General features: G+C 38.7%; 1 protein-coding gene across 8 annotated transcripts in view; it reads left to right on the top strand.

Moving 5' to 3' along the window:
- Positions 1–20,678, top strand: part of FNIP2 (folliculin interacting protein 2) — a 56,548-nt gene that overhangs the window by 794 nt on the left and 35,076 nt on the right. For 3 of the 8 annotated variants that reach the window (XM_075029226.1, XM_075029196.1, XM_075029204.1), the window contains exon 1: positions 14,295–14,941. The exons of 3 other annotated variants lie outside the window; for them this stretch is intronic. In XM_075029226.1, coding sequence (XP_074885327.1) covers positions 14,757–14,941 — 185 coding nt within the window. In that variant the 5' untranslated portion in view covers positions 14,295–14,756. Of the gene's footprint in view, positions 1–14,294; positions 14,942–20,678 lie in introns of those variants that run through there. 2 more of the 8 variants (XM_075029234.1, XR_012650568.1) reach the window with 2 other exon arrangements.

Below are 20,678 nucleotides of genomic sequence, written 5' to 3'. Positions count from 1 at the left end.
ACTGAGCATTAGGTACCTTTCGCTGCTCTCTCTGCTTGTCGTACCGCAAATCCTTGAAGGTGAGATTTAGTACCTATTGCTACTTCAGGGCTTGAATGTGTAATCTTTACATAATATTGGATTATTACTGTTTTCTAAGCCCTCGGGGACGGCATTTTGCTCAGGCTGGTGGTTTAGAGCTTTGTTACTTTCAGCATCTGTTCTGCTCACAAGACCAAACCGGCCCTGGTAAGCACAGTGGCTATCACATGCGTGTCCGGTAAGCTCTGTGTCTTTTTTTTTTTTCTGTTCGGCATGAGTTGATTAGTCTTGTGATCAGATAGTATACAGGATTGAAATGGAATCTGGGCTTTCACTGCTGAAACTATTAAGAAATGGTAAGGGAGAAGGGTGGATAATACCTTGATCCACAAAGTGCCATAGTGGCACAGTCATGGAGCTGTTATGATTTCAAAGATGTCTATGTGGGCCACAGCCATATGTGTGGCCGAAGTTGCAAGATCGTGGTGAAAAATGGAGTAACGTCAAAATGGCATTAGGATATTTGGGTTATAAGGCTATTCCTTTGAAAGTGGTAGGACACAGTACTGGTGCTGCATTCATATCAGAGAACGAGGCTGGTGAATTTCAGGAGGCTGTAAAGTCTATATGTCATAATTGCTAGTTACTTTTTGTAGCACTTATTCACCTTGTGAATTAAATACCTCCTTTAATTTGAAAGAAAAACAAATTTATTTTCCACATGTAAACTGCATGACAATTCCCGACTAACTCTGTTACTTGCCTTGTACTTAAAATCTTACCAGGTAGTCTGTATCAGAGACCAATGCTGTTAGTTCTAGTTGTAAGGTTATTGGATTTGTCAAGGATCTCCTTGAAGGCAGATTTCCTTGACCCAGTGTGTCCCCCATTAAAATTGGTAAGACTGCTCCATCTGAAGCATTTTGTGAGGTTAGGGATTGTATTTGTTTTCTCCTTCTTCCTATTCCTGAGGTAAGATATTCCACACTCAGTTTTCTGTTGGAATAACATTTATGTGATGTGGCTTTTCAAACAAAACCTGTTTTCATTAAAATACTATTGTAGGCACCCACCACTCTTTTTATCCCCTATTTTCCCCATTCCCTTGTTGTCTGGTTAATTTTTGGCAAACTTAAGTTTAATAAATTTATTTGAAGCATTTTGCATGTCAGGTTTTTTTCACCTGTTAATATTGCATTAAGCTTCTTCCTTATGACTTTTAAATGTGCTGCAATGCTTTTTCTTTCTAGTGATCTGTTGATGACCTGCAGGAGCATACTTACTGGGTCTTAGATGCTCTACTATGCTTTTAATAGACTTTCTGTTGAACAGTAATCTGTTTGAATGGAGAGGTGTGACTGGACCTAAGTAAAAGGGAAGACTTAATTCTTTGGTAGCTCCTTGTATTAAGCATATGCTGCTGGTCACTGTTAGAGGCAAAGTGGCAGGAGCATTTTCTGTTCTAATGGCAAGCCTATATTTTTAAGGCTTTTAATTAGTTTTATTGCCTGCTCATGTTTTGATTAGTGAGGTCCCTCCACATTCAGTATGTCTTGCTGTGTATCACTCTTAAGTGGCCCTGTAAGACCAACAACAATCTGTATCCTTGAACTTTGAATTGTTATGAAAGTCTTGAAAGCCTAAGTGTATTCATGCACCCTCCTTACCCAGAACAATAGCAGAATCACCAAAAATCTCTTTAGTAGATAATACCTCCTCAAATTAACTTGATTTGACAACTTTTTTCAAGTACGTTGTTAGGAAGCGTTGTGTTTTCTATTCTTCCCAGGACACCAGGAGAAGCTCTGTTGCAGAGGGCCATCAACCAGGCTTGAGGTTTGCCTGTTACAAGTACTGTGAGTGCTTGTTCTGTTGCCCCCTCTCCTTTAATGGGAGCTAAATCTTGACCAAATGTCAGTGCTGCTTCCTGTCTTAGGCTCTGAAGAAGACAGCAAGCTACAAGGTCCATGCTGCTTGCCAGGATAAGCTGGCACAGCCTCAAAGAGAAAGAGAGACATGGTGCCTATAGCTGAATGTGGAGCCACAGGAAATATATTTTTTGGGTGCATGAGCATTACATCTTAATTTTGATCAGGAATGCTCTTTTAAAGAAAACCTCTCAATTGTCTCCACTTACTGCACTTTGGCTCACATAGCCAAGTGGCTTCAGTGCATAAACAGGATTCCTATTGGAATGAATGAAATTAGAAAGTGTGCTCCAACCACTAATGGGCATTCAGTCCCTGGGACCAGACTACAGCTGGTCAAAAGCAAAACCCCAGAACACGTATGGTGTGGGTGTCAGGTCCTTAGCACCAATTAGTTCACTCTATGGATCTAGTGATGTTGGGCTGCACTACATGTTCATGTGAACACAGCCATGCTTGCTGGGTAAGGAGAAAGTAAACATGAGGTGTAGATGTTAATACAGAGCTATTAGGATAGTAGGACTTTCTACTGGCCCGTGCCTCCCTTCAAAATATTGGAAGTATGAAGTGGTAGAAGGGTAGTAGTTAGAATTGTAGAATATCTTAATTCTTTTTTTTAAAAGAGAAATTATAAACCAGCTGGAGAACAGATGGGTATTAGTGACATGATATTGTATTTGTTCTATGCAGTTTTGTACACAGATCCTCAGCTTCTGGTTACTGTTACTACTGCTTTTTGCTTCCCTTAACTAAAAATATCTATATATGTTTGTGTATTTATGTGTATAATGCATACATAAAAATATATGTGTATATTCCCCACACACACATACCTTTCAACAGAGACATTTGAGTGACTATAGTTCAATATATTTCCTTTTAGCCTCTAATGTGCTGAGGAAATCCTAATTACTTTGTGTGTGAGAAATGTGTATTTATGTGGCTAAATTCCCCTACTATTTTGTATTTCCTTATCAAATGTGATTTCCCTCACAAGATTGATTTAGAGTAGTTTGTACAGGTTTTTGGAGTGCTACCAGGGTCATGTGCTCAGCAGGATGGTAGCTATTACTCCAAAAACAAAGCATCCTACTCCCTGTGAATTTTAAATTTTAGGGATTGAGTAGAGTATTTTATAAGCATGTAGTATCTCAAGACTAGAGTGTCTCAAGTGCTAAGCATATATTTGAGTAAGTTATTGGGGGATGGCTTTAAGGAAATAGATATGGATTGCAGATAGTTTGACTGTACTTAAATTTATAGCAGTTCCTCTGTAGTTGTGTTTACCTGATTCTAGAATGAGATTTCACATCAGTGCTTTTCTGTACTTTTCAGCATGAAATACTGACATTATCCTTAAACTGAGGGCTAAGGTTTCATGCTAATTTCGGTCTTCAATTTTTTTAACTTTTTTTTTCTTTTTAATTAAGTCCCTATATCCAGGGATGTAAGAACGAAAAGAAATGCCTTGGAGTTTTTGCAAGACTGTGCTTTCACTGCTGAATGTGTAATTTCTGCATTGCAACCTCTGATGAAATTACTTTGATATGGGTATGTTTAGTGAAGGAATGTTGTAAAACAGGGAATAATTTCACTTTATGTGGATTCTATAAAAAAAAAAGGAAGGTTGTGTTATTTCAGCTGTGCCTGAAACTTGCAAAAGGTCTGTTTCTTCAGCTTTAAGTATCAGCTGCTCCTTCTGGTGTCTATAATGGAGCGGATGTCATGATGTAACTGCAGGATATCTATCTGGTAACAGTTTGTTAGCTTTGGTATATGAGATCATTTGTTTGGCAGCTGATACCAGTAATTCCTTTGGTCATAGCACCGAAATGCTTGGTGAGATCCTACTTGCTAAGCATTATTTCACAGCATTTATTACCAGCCTGGCAACATTCCACCTTCTGAAAAAAGGAGAGAAAGCGGTAGTGAGCTTTGAGTCTGCTTGCATGTCAGTTTGTTATATCTTTATTAAAATGACACACTCCCGCAGTAAATTCTTGTAGCCCAATTGGGTTTCTCTTGAGCTACTTGCAGCTTTGTAGACATCCACACAGCAATAATGCTACTGAGCACCCAGGTGCATCTTCATACATGGAAATACCATTAAACATCTGGCTGTAAACCCTTCAAAAAGCATTTGAAAGAAAATCCCCATTTTATATGCTGTAGGAAGGGCGATGCAGCCCAGGGCCAGGTCTGAGCATGGGGGCAGGGAAGGTTAAACAGCAAGTCTAAGCCACATACCTCCTCACTGACAGCTGAAGGTGAGCCTTAAGGTGCAGTATTATACCTCTGCTCTGGCATGAGCCTTTCCTCAGTAATAAGAGCTAAAGAGTAAGTTCTACAGAAAGAGATTTCTTACAGTCTCACTGAAGAAAACAGCTTAGAGAGGAAGTGATTGAAAATGTGGTCTTTTGACGTGGAAACCACACTTCTAGCCTGGGGCTGTTTTGAAGGAAAACAAACAAACCCCAAGTCCTCTGGCTTTTGAGCTTTCAGGAACCAGGGCCGTTCTCCTTTTTAAGTTGTTTGGATTTCTCTTCCCCTACACAGTTCTGTCGCTGAACAACTGCTTGGTTTCCTCTAGCTTTGCTCTGAGATTAACTCTTATTGTCTCTTAAAGTTTCAAGAAGACATCCATTTCTTTTTTATTTTTTGCTATGGGTGGCTAAAATATCTGTGGAAATGCATGAGCTACTGATGTTCTGAGAGGGATGGATGATGTACCTTGGTTATTTAATTTAATTCCATGAAAAGATGCATTCTTCCCTGACTGATCAAATTGGTTTTGCCAGTGGGTTATCTTATTTCTGATTTAGAAGTAACTTATCCATGTGGCATAACCAGCTAGTAGTGTATTTCCTACACACAGGACTCTTTAAATTGATGTGCAGTTGGATAGTAGGTGCTTGGTTGCTTATTCTTAGGGTACTTTTGCTGTTTACATCTCCAAAACTGGGTAGGTGAATACTCTGCCACATACTGTGCTCAGTAGAAAATGATTTGCTGAAGAGTAGCAACAGAAAGCCTTGGAGCTACCTTCCCTTGTCAGTAGCACAACTTAAAGCAGAATACACTACAATCTAAAGCAATGATGCTAATGCTGTAGGGGAATGCTTATCTGTTGATGTAAATGGATTGATGTGAGTGAGAAAATAGAGCTGCTTGGAGCTGAAAAATGTGGACGTTCATTTATAAAAGCTGGCTTCACGTAAACTTAGTTGAAGTAGCAGAATAGCTTTATTAAAACTTAAGAGGAAAGGAAGATGGAAGAGGTTTGACAAAAATGTTGTAATCATTAGTCATCATGTCATCCATCCCACTTTGACGTTGTGGGATGTAGGTGTTCCAGTGCATAGTATGGGCCTCTAGCTGTAGCTTTGGTCTGAACAGTGAGTAACAGCTAACCAAAAGCCCAGAGAGAGTAGAAGTGACAAAACGGCTGGGGTCAGAGAGTCCAGAAAATGGAGTAGTTGTTTTCATAAAAGCAATTTATTTCTTCTTCTGGCATTTCAGTAATATTGAAGCTGCTGAGGACTTCTTTTGCGAAGAGAAGTCTTTGGATTAATACTGACTATGTGCACTATAAACCTTGGTGACATACCTGTTTCTTTAGGTATTCCTTCTGACACTAACAATGATGTGCTTTCATCTATAATCTACTTTGCACCTTAGTGATGTTCAAGGATGGCTTCTGAAGAGAAACTCAGTTTTAGAGCCATATGTTGTGTTTTATATTTGTCAACAGTTGTTTCTACTAAGTACACCCTTGATTAAGAGCACACTTCCATCTTCCATGCTGCTTAGACAAAGTGTTGTAAGAAGAATGTTCTTATGCTATCCTAATTATCAGAATTTGTTTTATGAAGGTTTCCATGGGTACACTTGTTAGGCAAAATATGAGGAATGCAATTCTGTAGGATGGTAGTTAACAGGCTTGCTAGAGAGAATGAGCAAGAAAAGCAGGACTTTGAATTGGGTACTTCTTGTGTGAAGACAGCAAATATATGTGTCTGCACCTTTGCGTGCACTTCCTGCGATAGTGCTAGATAACTACTGATCTGACTAACAGGCATGGACCTGGTTGTTCACCTTTGCCTGTCATGAATCATCTCCTCTGTGCATGCTCTGCCTCTGCTTTTTAATCTTCAATCTCAGGTTCTTCTCTGTTCTGCTTTCTCCTCACCTTAGCAGTGCTTGCTGCCTTTCTTGCCTCACTCCATTTGCCCTATTTGTACGAGTTTTTTGCTTGAATACCATATCAGTGTCATGTTTTTATTTGCAAGATTGAGGTCACAAGACAAGCTCAGGCACAGACCACAAGGCAAAGCATTCTTCTGAGGCACAGAGGGGACGAGTTTAAGAGTTTCAATAATAGTGCCTGTGCCTTCCCCACAACAATTAGGGCAAGTACAGGTGCTTTTACATGACCAACAGCTAAAATACCTGTTTTGTTAGTCAGCATGCTTTCTGGATATTGATGAGATTGTTAGAATTGTACTGATAAATGGGCATGAGGGCTTTACATCACCCTTGCTGCTGTTAAAACTGACTCATGATTTTCCTTCCATAGACTGTGCTGAAGTGAAACTTGAGCTGCATGTGATGTAATTACTGAATCAGTATGGAGCTTTCTCTGCAGCATGTTCTCACCTCAATGCAATACACTTCAACTTTTCTCCTGCAAGGTGCTCAGTGGAGTTTCACAAGTGCTAATAAAATCAGCTGTATTAAGTAAACAATCTGACATTATTTATTTACTTTTCTAATAGAGGTGCTAACAGGCTGAATTTGGTATCAGCGCTTTCAAATTAGAACTCTGAACACTTTAGTACTTTATACTTTATCATGAAGTCAGGAAACTTCTTACAATAATAACTCTTAGCTTTTATTGTCACTAAGTTTACTGACTTTATGAAAGAAAACAGTGGCTTGAATGAACTTGGTGTTCTGGATTTCTATGCAGAGTCTTAGCACTGAACTCTGAATGTGGATATTATCCGACAACTGAAATGGCTGCAGTGGTACAAGATACTTTTGCATTCTCCCATGCTGTGCTGAAATTCATTATTGGCTGGACATTTGTCACTTCCACGGTAGCGTTGACAGAATAGAGAGTGTTGGAGCTCTCCTCGGTCATGTCTGTGTAAAGGTCAGCGATATAACCATCTCTTGCAGTAGTTTGTGTTAAGCTGTCAAACTTCATGAAGAAATGGTTAGGGAGGGCTCATATGTTCTAGTCCTCAGCTGTGTTGAGAAGGCTGGAATAAAGAGCTGGAAATTGGTAACCAATTCAGTTCACTTGGCAGACAACTGTAGTGACATGCATCTGAGCTCTTACTTGATCTTGGCTTTTAGCCTGGAGGAAGGCTGCTCTCACATGGTAGCCGGTTGAAACAGCTTCAGGAGTGCCAACCTCTGCCTTACCAACTGTTAAGAGTTTCTAAATCACATCAAGTTAAAGAGTTGGGAAAATTAACCCTCTCTGATTATAAAGATTTATGACATCTGGCTGTAGATATACAGCTAACTAAGTGCTAAAACAACTTCATATATGAATACAACTTCTAGAGTGGGTGAGAAACACCTGATGACTTCAGTATTTGGGAGACTTGAAGATGTAAGTCAGTGATCCACTGTGGACTAGATCAGAGTACAGTTTAGTTCAGAAACAATTCAGGTACTAAACTTCTTGTGTTCAGAAGTTCCCGTATGTAGTCTTACAGACAGGAATATGTTCAGGAATGCTTTTAAATGGAACTAGGAAAATCATGCGTATTTGAAAACTATTTTTTTCCTGTTTGTCACCTTATGGTGGCACTTGGTAACTGTAAAATGCCTGTCTGGGGGTAGGCATGCAGTGGAGAGGAAAATGAGAATAGAACATTGTATTTTGTAGCGGGCATGAGTTTTTTGCAACAATTGGTCAACTCAATGAACTTGTGTACACACTGATACTACATCTGCCCGATTTCTTTGTTTTTAAGCAAAAAGCACCTGGGTAGAATGTCAAAGATGACTCGAATCTCTGAATTAAACTTTGTTTACTGCTGAAAGCAATAATTGTATATTTGTTTTGAAATGTGGTGTTGGCGTGTGAACTGGAAATCTGATAGAAGCAGTGGCTTTTTGTTTGCATTACTGAAGCACTAAAAGTTGGCTAGAGTATAGACTTCATTAGAGTTGTATCCTTGGGCCCTGTTTGGACTAGAAAAGAAAGTGAGAGTTTTGTTTGTTTTTTAATGAAGTTGTCCTGAATCTGTAATTGTTAAGAAGACTCCTAGTGTGTCTGCTCTGGTAGACTTCATCTCAGGAGAAAATCAGGTGTGTTGGAAAAGACTTTCTTATACAGTGTTTTACTGGGAAACACTGAAGGAGCTTGACCAGTTCTTACCCTCTCATGAGGAGAAAGGTTTCTAATTTGTCTATTTAGATAATTGCTACATAAGCTTGCTAACTGAAATTTTAGTTTGTTTCTATCACTGAATCTTCAACATGTGAAACGTTTTCCTGCTGCATGACACAGTTGCAACTGGCTCTTTTTTTGTGATTTTTTAATTTTTTGTCCAGATACTACATGACTGACAGACTGCTACTTGGCAGCCAAATCTTAGCGTGTTACTGGGTGTGGTCAACTGTAATTATGTATAAACCTGGCTGTATAAACTTTTAAGTCTAATATAATACCAGTATTTTTGAGAAAATGTTTAGGATCCTCTGTGAGTAGTTAGAGCGGTTGGCCTGCTTTAAGGAGGAGGCTATTTCATAACTTAATGACTATTTATACATTCAAAGTCCTACGCAATTGGTGGTAAACAGAACGTAACTCTCTTGCATAGTGTCTTGCAGCAAGGTTAGGTTTGCCCATGCCAGTCACCTACAGGAGTGTGGTTTGTTTGGTTTTGTGCGTAGTGTTTTTCATTGAGAAGGTATTATGGTATGAGTGATTTAATTACCCTGATCTTCTGTACGGGGTCCTAAGATGTGGCTCCTCCTTCCCTTTCCAGTGAAACTTGAAAATAAATGTATGTAAGCCTTCTGGATTCAGTGCTAGTTACTGGAAAGCTACCTTCCATGCTGTCTACAACAGAAGGTTAAGGAAAGCGTTTTGGATGGAATAGACAAATTATCATAACAACAAGAGGAGCAAAACATATTTTTGGCTATAACTAGTGAAAAATCCCGGGGCTGACGTTATATCCGTCCATGTTATCACTTTATTCAATCTAAGTCAGGATTTCCTGGCATTCATCTAGACAGAGGCAATGGACTTTTGCTGTTCATGCTATAGCAACTTTTGGGTGATCAAGCATGGCTGCTTATGTACGTGTTCTTTCTTATATCCTTGCCAGTTGGGTAAATCGGTAAATTTTCATAAATATTTAACATAATTAGGTTTTTTCATTCCCTTCCTGATTATTGCAGACTAAATTTTCAGTTACAATCTCTCTTTTAAAAGAAACAAAAACTGTCTTGCTCTTATGACAGTTTATATTAAACATTTACAGAGGGCTCACCAATATTATGTTAGCTGATCAAAAAAACCTGGGCTGCTTCAGCCTTCGACAGTGCTAGAGAGCCACATGTGGTATCTTTGATTTCATGTATTATGAATTTGGGAGGATGTACCTAGAACTAAGTGACCTTTTTTTTTTTTTTTTTAAAGTAAAATCATGCTGCTGAATATGCACTTTTGGGTCAGTTGGAACTGACCCCTTCTGAAGCAATTTCCCTTGGAAGAAGGGTATGGGGTCCCTGGGTAGCTCCTGCCTCTAGTCCTGCTTGAGAGTGTTCTCCTGTGTGGTGGGAGAGTGCGTGTTCAGAACAAGGATGAGGAGGGGATTTGCAATGCTTTCCGCACCCCTAGAGAGAGTACCCTAAACTTACTTGGCTCTAAAGTTTGAGAGAGAATGCCATGTCCTCTGAAGTTTACAAAGCCCTCTTGTGAACGTAACCTTTTCATAGCAGAAGTGGAGGAAATTTGTACAGAAATTGTTTTTGTTAATAGGTGGGTGGTTTTAGTGACTTTGAGTGAAGCTGTTTGTGTGTGTTTTAGCAAAAGGAGTATTTTTCAACTAACTAGAAAAAAATGGGAGGGGGATGTTGAACATCAAATGTTCATATCTCTGTATCAGTTGGCATTAAAATGTATTTACTTATAACTAATAAATAGTATTGTTTCTTAGGTTTTTTATTTTCATATTCTAAAACTACTCCTTTGAACAGAGGGTTGAAAGCTGTGTACAGACTTTTTGTTATTAAATAAAAAAAAATTTTGAAAAAAGTAGGGCTTTATAGAAGAGGGAGAAGGAACAGGAAAGAGCAGGCAACCAAACCCATGCCTCGGGATACCGCCCCTAAGGTGTGGTGGTGATGTCTGTGCTGGCCTGCTCATTTACGTAGGAGATATTAAGGTCTGAGATCTGTCAGTACTTTCATACAGCGTTGAAATGCAACAAGAGCTGGTACAGCGTTATAAATACCAGATTCTGCCTTGCGCTATTGCTCAAAATTCTCCTTCAGATGTGCAATGTGTAGTTCTTCCTTCTGTTTGAGAGAAGGTGGGGAAAGGCAGAGGCAGGAAAGCTGGTAGGATGAGAGATTTCTATTCATCCCGTTTTCTGGCAGAGGCAGTTCTCAGACGTGCCTTGGCAGTGTCTGTATTTAGTAGCTGTGTTCCTGGACGCTGGCCCAGTCACATGGCGCCGCTGGAACAAGTGACATGGGAATGATGCATGAGCCGAGACCCGGCGCTGCGTGCCCGCCGAGGTGGGGTGGCCCTGCCGGCTGGGGGGCCTGCGCCCCAGCGCTCAGCGGAGATGCTGGACCGAGCTCCGCTTGCTCCCGTCCGGCTGCCGCCATTCGGCTAAACCAGTTTGGCTCCAGTGAAAGCTGGAAGTTGGTTCCTGGGGGTGTCTTTGAAAAAGATAAACAGGGAAAAAAACCCAAAACCAAACCCCAAACGAACCCGAAAGAGTGTTAAATTAACAAGTAAACCTTCAGTTCTTTGAAATTATAAAGATTATTACTTTGAAACAACTTCTGCGAAGTATTTGACTTAATTTAGATCAACTGACCTCTCCTAGCTGCTAGAAGCTGTGGGGGTTGGGGAGGGGAGTGGGAGGGAAGGGGGAAAGTTGATTAAAACTAAACAAGGCTGGCTGTGCTGAGGAAAGGACTACGTGATGGTTCTAGGGTGCTAACCTTATTGCATACTTTACCTTTCTTTGTTAAACGTCCTGGTTTAACAAAAATAAATACACTTTTCTTAATGGTAGAACACAATTAAATAATGCACGTTTTTGTGCAATTACAAGTCTTGAGCTCTTCTTTTTGCTAATGAGGAATTCCTTTTCTGGGGCTAGCAACTGAGAGCATCGTCTCTGTGCTGCTTATGGTACTACTTCAAACATGTTGTTCTTGTTTGTTTTTTTTTTGTTTGGTTAGGGTTTTGGGTTTGTGTTGGGTTTGTTTTGTTTGTTTTGGGTTTTTTTCATTATCACTGAGACACTGTATGAAACCTAGCTCCTAAACTTCTGACTTGTTAGATAAGCCAATGAACAGTGAATCCAAACTTATGAAAGTTGGCTGAGTTGTGAAACACTGGTTTAATAGCTGTTCTTGATGTTTGTGGACAGCTGATGTGTGCAACTTATGGTGACTTTAACTTGTATAGATCTGTTCGTTAGCCTCTATCAGGTGTGTGTGGTTTTTGTGGTCATTTTTTGGGCATGTGTGTGATGGTATTGCTTTCTAGCAACAAAGATGATGAAAAATGCTTCCAACCTTGCAAAAACCCAGTATATTCTCCTTCCCTAATATGGAATTCTAACTTTTCAGTGAACAAATATATCCAATGTTGTTTTGCTTTTCATACAGTAGCATATAGAATTATCTTAAAAAAAAGAAAAAAGTAACCTTTCTGTACAGTGATCTGAGATCAAGGACTTTATTTTTCTCCACCAGAACTTTTTTCTGCAGGAAAATCTTAGAGAGAGAAGTGCTGCAAATAACATGTTCCTTTACTTGTTGCATGACTAACCTGCAATGTATCCCGCCTAACTTGTGTGAAACTAGTAACTATGTATCATGCTTGAACAAGGTGGTTCATCTGAGGTTAATAGTGCTTCACCATATTAGGACTACTTTAAATCATTGTGGAAAAAGAATGTGTGGCATCAGCACAACTTTTCCATATCCAAGGTTTTAAAAAGAGGAGGAGCAATGCAGGGTAAATACTTCAAATTGGGAGGGAGGAAGGGAACCTACATCTTCTACATCAGCTAGTCAACAGACTAAAAGAGGGAAATTCATCATTAAGCAATCCAAAATAGATTCCACTTCACCTTTAAACGTGTGTTTTGGCACTCATCCTGAATGTCTGGGTTGCAAGCATTTTTTGTGTATCAATTTTGCTAAGTGTATGTTTTGCAAAAACAAATGCTTACTGAAACAGCAGGTATGATTTGATTCAAACTTTCTGTTTTCCTACACTCCTCTAGCCTGCTTCTAGAAGCTGTTTGGAAAATAAATCTTACAGGGGGCTCTGCAAATATTCTGTTAGATTTGAAAACAGTGCTTAAGTTTTAGTGAACAGCTGTAACTTACACAGAAAATTATTCTTAAGTAGATAAGTCCATCATATATAATTCCTCTTTCCCCCACCCCAAATTTTCTTGCTAAAGTATTACCTTGAGTTGAAATTATTTAGGCAATTGTCTTGCAGTGGAGATGAAGGACAGGAAATGACCTACAAACAGCACAGGTGACATGCTGTCACATAGCCTAGAAAGAGTGATTAAACTGTGCTTCCAAGAGGATTATATCTGGAAAGCAGGGCACTTTCTTCTGTTTTCTGTATTATCTGCTCCTTGGACTTAGGGTGTTTTCCATGTGTGGGTTTGCAGTACTTTATTTTTGCTCAGAAACTATGCTGAGGATTTTTGGTGGTAATTCCCCAGGTATTTGGGGATTTATAGTATTCTACAGTTGACTTCATCTACAGATGAGGTAGTGTTGTGAAGCACATCTATTTAGTGAGCTTACAGGAATTCCCAGTTCTAGTCTCGAATGTGAATCCAATATTGCAGTCACTTAACTGAATATTTCTGAATTTTGTTTCAGTTTTTGTTTGGGGGAAAGAGAGGACAGAAGTGAAGGCTGTCAGTTGCTGATCTTGGTCTAAGTGTAGGAACCTGGCCATCAGCTGCTTGTTTCATTCGCACCTCAAAGGTGACTAGGAACACTGATGTTTAAAGTAGTCCTCCTCAATGAGGTGAGGTCTAGGAGTCACTCTTTTGCAGATGGTTTGAATAACTTGAGAACAGGCCAAAACTTTTCACTTGTTTCCCCTCACTCGGGAGGAGGAATGATTGTGATTTAGTATTCTTACTATGGGAATTGAAACTGAGCTTTTTTTTTTTTTTTTTTTGCTATAGGCTTCCCTCTGCAGCTGAGCAGGTTGTTCAATCTAACCTTGCTCTAGTTTTCTACTTGACTTTTGTCCGGTGTTTAGAGGTTGGGGTTTACTGAGATTACAAAATCCTTTTAAGAAGGGTGCTGTGCTATTTAGCAGGTAGCACGTAGCCCTAGGTTTTGAAATCTTACCGTGTTTTCTAACTCTACTGCTGTATTTCTGGGCGACCATTAGCAAAGTTATTTTCCCTTTTTAATCTGGAAGAGAAGTAGCACTATGGCTCTCATCTTATAAAAAGTCTAAAATTTTACTGTTGGGGGGGGGCTATGTAAGGTGTGAATTATGAGCAGACATGTATGGCTAACTTTTTTTAAAGCAGAGGTAGAGAAAAGGACTTTGTTCTGCAGTAGAATTACCTGAGCCTGAACCAAACGTCAGGTTCTTTCGTTCTGTTTAAAAACTTAAATTTTCTTGGTCAGAAATATTTTATTAGATATTTTTGTCATCAGTTCTTCCATTAAATTGTTTTAATAGGCACATGACTATAAATTCTCATCAACCAACTTGATGTCTGTAACAAACTTTTTTGGTTGCTGTTTTCCCTTCTACTTTTTTAAGAAAGCTTTTCAAAATAGTAGTTTCAGATTCTTAGCCAAGTGTAAATACTGTTTGTCCTTAAAAGTAAAAGCATTACAGTGCAGCGTATTCAGTGTGTTTCTTGGTGTTGGTCATTATTCTAAACTGATAACCATATGGCAATGATGACAGATTCTTATTTGCTCCTAAGCTATATGAGGTTGCTAGGGGTTGTCAGATGACACTTGCTCACATGAGAGCCATTAACAGGGTGTTGTAGCCAGTGTTAGAACAACCTTGCAACTAAGGGCGAGTCACTGCAAAAGCAACTATGCTTTTTTTTTTTTTTAAGAGGCCATATGGTTCAGTCTTGTGACTACATAATTGCCGGCTACCTAATCACATACCAGGAAACAAACATAGCTAAAGTCAATATTAGCTGTTGTATCTGCTACAGCTTTGTGCCAGGCTTGGTAGGAAAAACTTTTAACAGCAGCAAGAGCAAGTCTACGATGGCTTCTGAAACTTGAAAGTCATGTCTACTCCTCTGTCTGGAATAATTGCAGCAGTACATTAGCTACAGCAGTCTTTCTGCATTAATGGCTTATAGAATATATGAAGATCTCTTTGCCTTTTTTTTTCCTAACAGGAAATTCAGTGGAGAGTGTTCCTGTATAGGGAAGAAAGCTGATGGTAAATTACCATTGTTAATGGTTGATCTATAGTAAAGAAATCAGCTTGAGGCTTTATCTCTTCAGCGGCTATTTAGTTTCTCTGAGGGAGCTTTGCAAGAGGATTTGTAGCAAAAGAAAATGTGTGGGGGTACACCAAAAGCTACAAATAGCAGAGGGGGACAAATAGAAAGAGCAAGAAACAACAACGATATACCACTTGGAAATAATCTCTCTTGTACCAAATTGGATGAAAGGATTAGAAAATCTTTGAGAGACCAAAGTGTCAGCTGTGTGAACAAAGTGACTAGACTGCTGCAAAACAGGTATGCATGTAACTTTTTTGATATATATGATTTTTGACAGAGAATGGACATTTTTAGTTGATACTAGATTTATAATGATGTGCCCTAAAGGCTATTTAGTAAATAATTGGAAAAGTTCTATTAGAAGCTTATTCTTGCTGATGATGGTGACTGGTACTCCAGAAAGTCTTCCCTGCTGTTTGAAACTGAATCTGCATTCTTGACTCTGATGTGTAAGATTTATGTATATGCAAACTGAGGCATGAAGGATAATTGCCTTTCTTTTCAGTTAAGGTTAAATAATCTTACCTTCTCTTTCTAGTTTTCTAATTAGTTTCCCCTCTTTTTTTTTTTGCCACCTCCTGTGCTAGTGGGTCAAGTAGTAACAGTGTGCAGAGCAGACAGGAGAGAAAGCTATGAAGTGGGGGAATAATGGAGAGGGGAACCGTCTGCTTTAACTTCTAAATAACTTTTAGATCAAGCATTACATCAAAGTAATCTGGAGTATGAAGAGTGTTTCTTTGACTTTTGTAGTGTCTTTTTCAGATGTGTGCCAGCATGTCTCCAATGTCTGAGTTGCTACTGCTGCGTAACTGTGTTGAAAATATGGTTCAGGGCAGCTTTCTTCCAAATTAATATTCTACATTCAGGATTGCTGATCTAAGAAGCAGAAAAATATAGATAGATAGATAGGTATATAGATATGTTTCAGCCTTTTTATTTCTCTAGCCTATAGAAATTGCACTGAAGTAGTGAGTGGTTAGTCACTTTCAAAAATGTTTTAAGGTCAGCTGAAGTAGTTTTTGAATATAAATTAATAGGTCACTCTTCAGTTATTGCATGCATGTGTGCTGATTATTATAAAGGTGAACCAAAAGCTTTCTTTGTAAAGATCAGGATTTGGAGATCTATATTAGCTGAAAATACTGATTTGGGGCAGAATGAGGAAACTTTTTGTGACTTTTTTCCAGAAACAAACGAGTCTGCTTTCCCCTAAGTAAAAGATGTCTTCTTGCCTCCATGTCTCATATCTGTAATGGGAGAAATGTTGAACAAGCCAAAGGAAAGTAGCTTATATGCCAATTTAAGAGAAAATAAAGCAAACTTAAGCTTAATAGGGAATCTGGGCAGAAAACTTCCCAGGATATCTGTAACCTGTTCCAAACTTGTGGCTTCCTTTCAAAAAAAAAAAAAAAAAAAAAAAGTGTTTTAATATCTTTAGTAGACCTGGTTTTCCTGTTGTATGAAAGTAGAAAGCTTGGGTTTGGTTTTTTTTTTTAAATTTATTTATTTTGACTTGAAGATGATGTTTATTAGTTCTAGCATCTTCCACATACAGGACAGGTCCAGTCTGATAGTGAGCCTAGATAAGCTAGGCTGTTCAAACAGACTGCTGATGCTGAAGGGAGTAATCACATTGCCTCTTCTTCCTTTGCTTTCTGACATCACGCTCTTGTCCTTTTTCCCCCTGTGCTGGCTTTGGCTTTTCCAAATCCTTTGGGAACTGGCTCCCCTTAGGGAGTCAGTTCAGCTCACTAAGCAGGCAGAAAACTGACTTGGAAACAAGAAAACTCAATTAACATTCTAACTAGCCTCGATATTTGTTTGGAATGTATTGGGAACGTTTTCTTTGTGCCCTTTCCTAAAGGTATATACCTCCATGGATGAAGTGAATTAGTATAACTCATGCTGCCACCAAGAGGTGGAGATACCATTGCCTTCCAGTTCTTCCTTTTTCCAGCTAAGTTTCTGATATGCCTTCATGTGCAGGGATAGACTTCTGCTGCTGCAGAGAATTCACTTAGTTTATGGAAAGGTCCAGCAATTACCAGAGCAGACATGAGTAATAAGAAGGGTCATGTAGTTCCAAAAAGAGAAGGGAGAAAGGATATGTGGGGCTTTTATTTTTTTGTGGTTAAATAAGAAAACATTATGTTTGGTCAAAATAACCACATTTAACCTGAAATGTGAACACCCGCACAAGCTCATATTAATTTAATTAATTCAGCTAATTTTTAAGAATATGCAGGACCTGGCATAATGCATTGTTTTTAAGCCGAAGTGAAACATTTCAGTTAGCTGTCAGTCTCTTCAGAAGCCTGTTCATGTCATTTTGCAGTACAATGACACTCAGGTGGCTGAAAAAGCCCCTACTATAATTTTATTCATTTTATTTGTAACATTTGTTTTATAAGTCATTTAGCAATATGTATTCCTTCAGCACAGATCTTTTATCATTCTATTTATTAAGTAGTTCTTAAAAAGGAATTGAATATGTAAGATCTTTATTGTATAAGCAGAATGAGAAAATATTTATGTAAACAGGGCTAAGGCAAATGATGTTTCAGTTAGTGTTTAGCAAAATTTATTTTTGAAGGCTTTTTTTAAGCTTGCTGAAGGAAGCAACAGTTGTTGTCCAAAAGCAGTGATTGTAGCACATCTATTCTTGCTAAACTTTCATAAGAAATATGAAGCTTACTCTGGGGGCTCTGTAGTTTTGTTATCAGAAGTAACACTTTCAGCAGTAGGTACATGTGCAAAACTACTCATGTTATATAACTCACATAGCTTCCTTCAGTACTTACGTATGGTTGGGTAAGCTGTTTTAGGCAGAAACAGGAAAAAGAAACAATCAACAGTGTGCCAGTTTAGAGTTTAGATTTTAACAAATGAGTATAAGGAAAACAACTGAGTCTTGAGACATGAAGTAGGAGAGTGTTGGGGGTGGTGGTGAAGTGCTAAAAGGGCACTTCTGGTATGAATAAACATTGATATTTGTTATAATTGCACATGGAGTAGACTGTTAGAATCTCATAATGTGGTGCAGCTGGAAAATAAGGAGCTTTTTGTAAGCGTGTTGAGGGTTTGCTTTCCAGTCTGAAAGTGGAAGAATTAATAATTTCATTACAGAATTGTCAATGAAAAATAGGAAATTCAACCTAATATTGTGCAAATTCTGGTGCAAGCTTTTCACATAACAATTTTAGAATCTTCTTTTTCCCCATCCTCTATCTCCCACATATGCATCGTGAGGATCTTTTTGTTGCCTTAAAGTTAACATTAGTTCATATTGTGGCCTTGAGGGGAGAGGGGAAAGGGTTTGTTATCTCCGTCACTGTTTTGTTTTTGTTTTTTTTTTTTTTGAGGATAGAAATACATATCCCTTTTTCAAACCTGGTGGTTGAAATCGATTAGTGAATTAACAAATAATTGGGTGAGGTGAAACTGTATGCATATAGGTTGCCTATGAGCACAGGAGCCTTTTTTCCTTAGGAAAAAACAGGCTAAAATATTTCTGTTGCCTATTTCAGATATTTTGGTCTTACTTTTTAGAAACAAATGATTGAAAAGTGAAAGGTTTTTTCTTCGTACTCAAATCCTTAAGCTATTACTTTCTAACATCTAAAGGAATGTTAAGCTATACAGTGCAGATATGTGGTGGGTTTTTTTTCATGAACTGATATTTTATGCAAGAGAATCTTAACTCTTTTTTAAAAACTGTATGTGAAGAAGAAAGAAGCACATGCCTTTCAGCATTGCTAAATAAGCAAAAAGCTGATACAGAGACAAGTAACAATTTGGGGTTTTGGTTTTTACGCATATGAAACTGGAGCTGACCAATGAGCCTTTGTACTGTCTGTATTCTTCAACGCACTGCTTTTTAGGAGATGATTGAATACTCCCACTGTCCCTGTTTTGGTGGCTGTATGTTATATAAGCTAGCTTGAACAATAAAGGGTGGAAGTACTGTAAGCAGTCTGCTCATCAGCTTTTGTGATGGGGAAAAACATCCTGGTCATCTGACTAGTCTTGGGCCTGGTGGTAGATTCTACATGGAAGTAATGAGACTATGTGTTTATTGCCTGTATAACCTGCCTATAGATATAGTTGATCTTATCAAATGAGATTTTAGTAGGATGGATCTCTTCTGTAACAGGTAGGACTGCTGCAGGAACTGCATCTGTGTTTTGAGTAATTCAAAGCCTGAAAGCAAAGACTTCATTAGAACATAAGGTTGGTATTTAGTTAGTACTCCAAGAAGCATTATCTGAAGTCACTTCCCTAGATTTGGTCTAATAGTCACATAGAGCTCTGTATGATAGATTTTATGTAACTTCTTAGCTTGTGGCTGTCTGGTACTAGAATCTGTTTGAAGTTCTGAAAGACTGCATCAATCTCTGATTCTAGCATGCCGTGTGGAAAAGGCACCTCAGCAGGCTGTTAAATTGGCTTCTACTTCAGCATTTGTTATAAAACCCAGTTCACATCTCATACAGAAGTTGACATCACACAAGCAACATATAGTTTGCTTTAGTGCAGAATGTGGGAGTTCACCTGTTCATAAGGAAAACTAAATTCATGCAACATAAGTATTGAGCGTGCTTTTAGCATTGGTGGGCCAATGCAGAGCTGGATTGGCTCAATCTGTGCCTGCAATGAATCTTTCTCAGTTTAGACTTGAAGTCCTGTGGTCTGAACTACAGATCCTGCTGTGCCAGTCCTCGAGATAAATAAGGCTTTGCACTTGCACACAATTTAAATTAAGGCCATAGAGATGTACCCTTTCTTTGTTGTTTAAAGGAGGGAAGACCTGTGGCCTTTTTAAGAATGCAGCATAGTTACTTCAGGTATTGTCTGTTGTAGAAAGTGTGTAAGTAAATAGGTAGCTGTATAACTGAAGAGGTATCAGAGTTATCTGGTACTGAAGAATATCAGATTCATGCAGCAGACTAGAATGAAGTCTATGGATGGCCCTGACTTCTCACATTCTGTATAACTGGATTTTGTGATAGCATTGCATAGGCAGTGGGCTGGGAAACTAGTAACAGACTTTTAAAACAGATGGTGTAGTTGCAGCTCTCTGTATATGTGAGGTGTGTAGGATCTTTGTTGGGCAACTATCAACAATGGTATCAGGTCTGATCTTATGCAGGTTAACTTAATGCTGTGACTCCCTTTGAAAGGGAAGACTTGAAAAGAAATCTGCCTGGCACTCCTAGCATTTTGGAGGCAACATGTTACAAACATATCAACAAGTTTCCTCACTGTTGATGGCAAAACAGCCTTTAGCATCGTTCCATAATCTGGCTTTGATGTGTACTGGACCCTTGTATATTACGTACATGGAGTATACTTGTATCAGGGTACCTTACAGTGGAGATAAGTATCTGGCTTATTCTGTCCCAAGGTATTTAAAAATAGAATAAAACCTTTCAGACTGATGGGGTCTTTCAGCTTTGAAAAAGGTGCTTATTTAGGCTTATTTTTCTTTCTAGCTACATGGAATGGGGAGTTAATCCCTGAAATGCAAGATGAAGCACAAAGAAGAAATTAAGCTGGCTTTATAATGATTTTATATTTGCAAGTCTCTGAGTGTGCTCCTAAAGCAGTTGCCCATGGTTACCTTACTGACTCTAGCAGGAGTTGATGGTGTTTAACTCACTATTGATTTATGGCTATTAACAGAGCATGGAATAAAAGAAATGGCTTCAGAAATTCTTTTCTTTCAGCTCTATGGAGTTTTTGTGCTCTTCCTTCAATTCTATACTGTCCTTCTCTGTAGGGCAGAGTTTGGAAAAAGTCCTGTATGAAACATCCTTTTGGGTGGGAGATCAGTGTGGCCTTGACTGTTATGCAATTTGTTAAACCAACAACTATTAATAACAGTTGTACTCTTACCCCCTAGATGTGGTCCATCCAGGTCAGGGATGAGGCAATATGACTGAGCACCAGTGTTGTGTGGCACTGCTATATGCAG

This window comes from Buteo buteo, chromosome 1 (assembly GCF_964188355.1).
Source record: "Buteo buteo chromosome 1, bButBut1.hap1.1, whole genome shotgun sequence".
NCBI lineage: Eukaryota > Metazoa > Chordata > Aves > Accipitriformes > Accipitridae > Buteo > Buteo buteo.
This window is presented reverse-complemented; position numbering and strand designations above follow the sequence as displayed.